This window comes from Lonchura striata, chromosome 6 (genome assembly GCF_050655825.1).
Source record: "Lonchura striata isolate lonStrDom1 chromosome 6, ASM5065582v1, whole genome shotgun sequence".
NCBI lineage: Eukaryota > Metazoa > Chordata > Aves > Passeriformes > Estrildidae > Lonchura > Lonchura striata.
In genome coordinates, this window is record NC_140708.1 from 6,116,306 (window position 1) to 6,121,404 (window position 5,099).

The window sequence follows — 5,099 nt, forward strand, 5'->3', positions numbered from 1 at the left end:
TATGGGGGCTTGCACGAGGGGGAGTGTCCCCCCGTCCCTCTTCCCGGTCCCCTCCGTCGGTCGCGCCCGGCTGGAGACAGCGGCGGCGTCGGGGAGTGCGGAGCATCTGGCCGGGAACCGGGGCGGGGGATGCCGGGGGAGGGATGCTGGGTGTGGGGTGGGGGGGGGGGATCTGCCCTCGCCCTTGCGAAACCCCCTCCCGACCAATGTAGGAGCCCTCGGGGCGGGGTGGGGGCGGTTTTTGGGGGCTCACGGGCACACTCCCCCCGGGAAGGCTTTGAAATCCCAGGCGGCGGGCCCCCCGCCCCGAGGGGCGGGCAGGAGGCAGCCCCGGGGGTATAAAGGCGGCGGAGGAGCGCAGGAGCCGCTGCTGGCGGCTCGGAGCTGCTGTCGGGGACTCTGCGGGTGCGGGAGGGCACGGGAGGCACCAGGATGCGGGGGCTGGTGGCGCTGCTGGCGGCGCTGAGCTGCGCGGCCCCGGCGGGGCGGGCGGCGGCTCCCGGGGGTGCCCTCAGCTCCAACGCCATCAAGGGACCCCCCCCGGGCGGGGCGGCCGAGGCCAGCGCCGCCCCCGCACCCCCTTTCGACGGCAGCAACAAGGCCCCGCCGGCCGCCACCCGACAGGTAGGAGAGAGCACGGATGGGGCGGCGGGACAGCGGGGATGGAGGGGGACACATAACGGGGATGGAGGGACACACGCCGGGGATGGATAGGGGGACACACGCCGGGGATGGAGGGGGACACGCCGGGAGTGGAGATGGGGACACACACCGGGAATAGAGGGGGACACACCGGGAATAGAGGGGGACACATAACGGGGATGGAGGGGGACACACACCGGGGATGGAGGGGGACACATAACGGGGATGGATAGGGGGACACACGCCGGGGATGGATAGGGGGACACACGCCGGGGATGGAGGGGGACACGCCGGGGATGGATAGGGGCACACACCGGGGATGGAGGGGGACACGCCGGGGATGGATAGGGGCACACACCGGGGATGGAGGGGGACACGCCGGGGATGGATAGGGGCACACACCGGGGATGGAGGGGGACACGCCGGGGATGGATAGGGGGACACAGGCCGGGGATGGATAGGGGGACACACACCGGGAGTGGAGATGGGGACACACACCGGGGATGGAGGGGGACACACCGGGAATAGAGGGACACACGCCGGGGATGGAGGGACACACACCGGGAGTGGAGATGGGGACACACATCGGGAATAGAGAGGGACACATCGGGAATAGAGGGACACACGCCGGGGATGGAGGGGACCCGTCGGGGATGGAGTTGAGGGACACATTTTGGATGAATGGTGGCACATCGTGGATGAGGACACCCACACCGGGAGATGGAGGAGGGGACACCGTCGGTGGAAGGGATGGAAGAGAGGGGACACAGCGCGGGTGGATGGAGGGGCTGCCCAGGGGATGGAGAGACGCTCCGGGGGTGGAGAGGGGAGCATCGGCGACGGAGGAGAGGGACGCAGCGGGTGATGGGGACACAGACACACCGGATGGAGTGGGGGACACCTCGGGGATGGAGGGGACACCGGGGACGAGGGTGTAGACGGGGAGGGACGCACGGGGGATGGATGGAGAGGGGGACACTCGGGGATGGCATCATCGGCCCCGCTGATCCCCCCGCCTCCTCTGTGCCCCCCAGCCTTTCCCGTGCGCCGAGGACGAGGACTGCGGCCCCGAGGAGTTCTGCGGGGCCCGCGGCGGGGGGGTCCCGCTGTGCCTCGGCTGCCGGCGGCGCCGCAAGCGCTGCCTGCGCGATGCCATGTGCTGCCCCGGCACGACCTGCAGCAACGGTGAGGCCAGGGACAGGCGGGGCTGGGGGCCGCGGGACGGGCCGGGGTCCCACGCGTGGCTGACAGCCGCCCCGCTGCCCCGCAGGTCTCTGCACGCCCCTGGAGCCGCCCCACGGAGCGGCCGAGCTGGACGAGACCGGCACCGAGGCGCTGCCCCGACGGACGCCCGCTCCCGCCTGGCTCCCCACTGCCAAAGGTGAGGCAGGTCCCGGCTGCTGTCACCTCGCTGTCCCGCCTGAGGCTGCCATCCTTCCCTGCCGTCCCCTGGCCACCAGTCCGGGCTGTCCCCCTGCCCTGAGATCTGTCCGGGATGCCCATCCTTCCCTGCTGTCCCCCGTGGGATCACTCGGGATGCCCATCCTGCACCTCTGTCCCCCGGGGGATCACTCGGGATGCCCATCCTGCATCCCAGTTCCCCGTGGGACCACTCGGGATGCCCACTCTGTCTCGATGTCCCACACAGGATCAGTCCAGGATGCTCTTTCTGCTGCACCATCCCTCATGGCGTCGCTCCGGGATTCCTCCCTTCCCTGTTGCCCCCTTTGGGATCGCTCCGGGACGCCTCCTTTCCCTGCTGTCCCCTTTGGCATCGCTCTGGGATGCCTCCTTTCCCTGCCTTCCCCCTTTGGGATCACTCTGGGATGCCTCCTTTCCCTCCTTCCCCCTTTGGGATCGCTCTGGGATGCCTCTTTTCCCTGCTGCCCCCTTTGGCATCACTCTGGGATGCCTCCTTTCCCTGCTGCCCCCTTTGGCATCACTCTGGGATTCCTCCTTTCCCTGCCGTCCCCTTTGGCATCGCTCGGGGATGCCTCCCTTTCCCTGCCGTCCCCTGCGGGATGCCTCCTTTCCCTCCTCTCCCCTTTGGGGTCGCTCCGGGATGCTCCCCAGCCCCTCTATCACCAGCAGACAAACCCGGGATGCCCACCGTGCCGGCGGGGCGGCGGGGGATGCCCACCCTGCGTGCCCCGCCGCCCGGCTGAGCATCCCCCCGCTGTCCCCCCGCAGGCGAGGAAGGCGACTTCTGCCTGCGCTCCTCGGACTGCGCGGCCGGGCTGTGCTGCGCCCGCCACTTCTGGTCCAAGATCTGCAAGCCGGTGCTGCGGGAGGGGCAGGTGTGTACCCGGCACCGGCGGAAAGGCTCGCACGGCCTGGAGATCTTCCAGCGCTGCCCGTGCAGCGAGGGGCTGGCGTGCCGCCCGCAGCGAGAGCCCGGCCCCGCCGACGCGTCCCGCCTGCACACCTGCCAGCCGCACTGAGCCACGGACACACGGACGGACACACGGACGCGACAGGCTCCGGCCCCGCCGGAGCGAAGGTTGTTCCTCAAGGGAACTTCTCCTCAGCGACTTCTTGCAGTACGTTACTGTGTTGTGAATACTCCAGCTGGCACTTAGCTGTACATAACGCCGGGACTTTGAATGACTTCTAACGAGTTTTTAATGAGTTTTTTTTTTTTTCTTTTTTTTGGTTCAAGCCGTGACTGTGACTTTGTACACACTGGGTTTTTTTTTGTTTTTGTTTTTTCCATTCTGGCTCGGAGGGATGCCGCCGAATAAAACTCTTTAAATTCACCCCGCGTCCCTGCCCGTGTGGGGCTGCCCGGGGGCGGGGGGTTCACCCCCAGCATCCCATGGGAAAGGCTGCTGGCTTGGCGCTGTCAGCATTGGTTTTTTAGGGATGCCGTGGTCGCCATTCTGCTGCTTTTTAGGAATTCCGTGGTCGCCACCGATGCCCTCTGGCCACCAAAGCGAGGAGAGGCAGCGCGGTTGGGGCTCTGGAAGAGCAGGATCGCTCTCCTTGGTTTTGGGAGGGAGGAGGGAGTGAGGGATCACCGGAGGGGCTGTGCTGGACCAACCACGGGTGCTGCCGATCTCAACCGCTCACTCCTTGCTCCATGCAGAATAAAGATTTATTTTCCCCCGTCATTCTGCGGCTTTTCGGCTTTTTGGGATGGCTTGGAGGGAGGGAAAGCTGCGAGCACACGTTTCCCCCCACCTCTTTGGCTGCCTCCGCCCCGTTTCAGATGGTTCTAAGTGGGGGTCGTGGGGCTGCTGGGCTGCAGGTGCCCCCCTGCAACCTGGGGAAGGGGTTTGGGGTGCAAAATCACGGTGGAGCCTTCCCTGAACACCCCAAAAGCGCTTTGCACCCCAGCCCAAACCCAGCACATCCCTGGGGGGCTCCGAGGGCACCGTGTGTGGGAGCATCCCTTAAATGCTGCCTGCTCCTGGGCGTTTGGTGCTGCCTCTTTAGGGCATTAAATTCCCTGGGAACACGGGATTGTGGAACAGCAGCCCCACTGCAGCTCGGGTGGTGCTGAACCAAGGCCACGGGCACAGGAAATGTAAAGGAGGGAGAACAGCCCCAGGGAGAGGCAGGGGGCTGGGGTTAGGATCATTCCCAGTCTCCTTCCAGCTCTGGAACTGGCTGAGAACAGCCAAAACTCCTCCAGAATGGAGGGTAAAACACTGATGGTCCTTATAGCACCTAAACCCACACTTTCAGTCTCTCTGGAGCAGCTTTTAATAGAGTCACAACACGAACTGGGGGTTGAAGCAGCCCCTGAAAGAGTTCCTGACTCAGAGGCTGGAGTTTAGTGCTTGAATCATCATTCCAGGCTGTGAAAATTAAAAAAAAAAAACCAAACAAACAACACCAAAACAACAGTTTTAAGTACTTTAAAAATTCAAACTTAAAAAAATAAAAAAACATTGTGCAACATACATAATAATATAATTATTTTATTATCATAATAATGTTATGCCTGCTAAAAATCAGTGGCACTGGGGCAATGAAGGGACCTGGCTATGAAAAAGTGAAGGGATCTGGCTGAGAAAAGCACCAGGAACTGTTCAGGTGGGTTCAAATCTGTCATGAACAGTGCCATAATCCCTAGGACATTTAAACCACTGTCACTAGGGTCAGGGCTTTTTCTCCAGAACAGCTTTGACACCCCTGCAGGCAGGGCAAAATACCCTTGTGGGGCATTAAACACCATTTCTTGTTCTCTTTGGTACATCTTTGTCCTCCACACTCTGCTTTGTTCAGTTTGGCCATCTCCACACCTGCCTTTGCCTTAACTAAAAATGCTTCTTGTGCATTCTTCACTTTCCCAGCCTGAAGAAGGAAAAAAGAGCATTTTTAGCAGCCATTCTGAGGCAAGAGGAGCTCAGGTCAGCACTGGTTGCATCTGCGTCCTGTGGTCTGTGCCCAGCAGGATGGATGCTACCACAGACATCTCCAGAATAATTAAATTTCATTGATAGATTCCACAA

At 62.7% G+C, this 5,099-nt stretch overlaps 1 protein-coding gene across 1 annotated transcript; it reads left to right on the plus strand.

Moving 5' to 3' along the window:
* The first annotated feature begins 240 nt into the window (after positions 1-240).
* Positions 241-3,752, plus strand: DKK1 (dickkopf Wnt signaling pathway inhibitor 1). Its single transcript, XM_021537069.3, has 4 exons — positions 241-624; positions 1,677-1,827; positions 1,913-2,023; positions 2,833-3,752. The coding sequence occupies exons 1-4, from the start codon at positions 433-435 to the stop codon at positions 3,081-3,083; spliced, it is 705 nt and encodes a 234-aa protein (XP_021392744.3). The 5' UTR covers positions 241-432; the 3' UTR covers positions 3,084-3,752.
* The last annotated feature ends 1,347 nt before the right edge of the window (positions 3,753-5,099 follow it).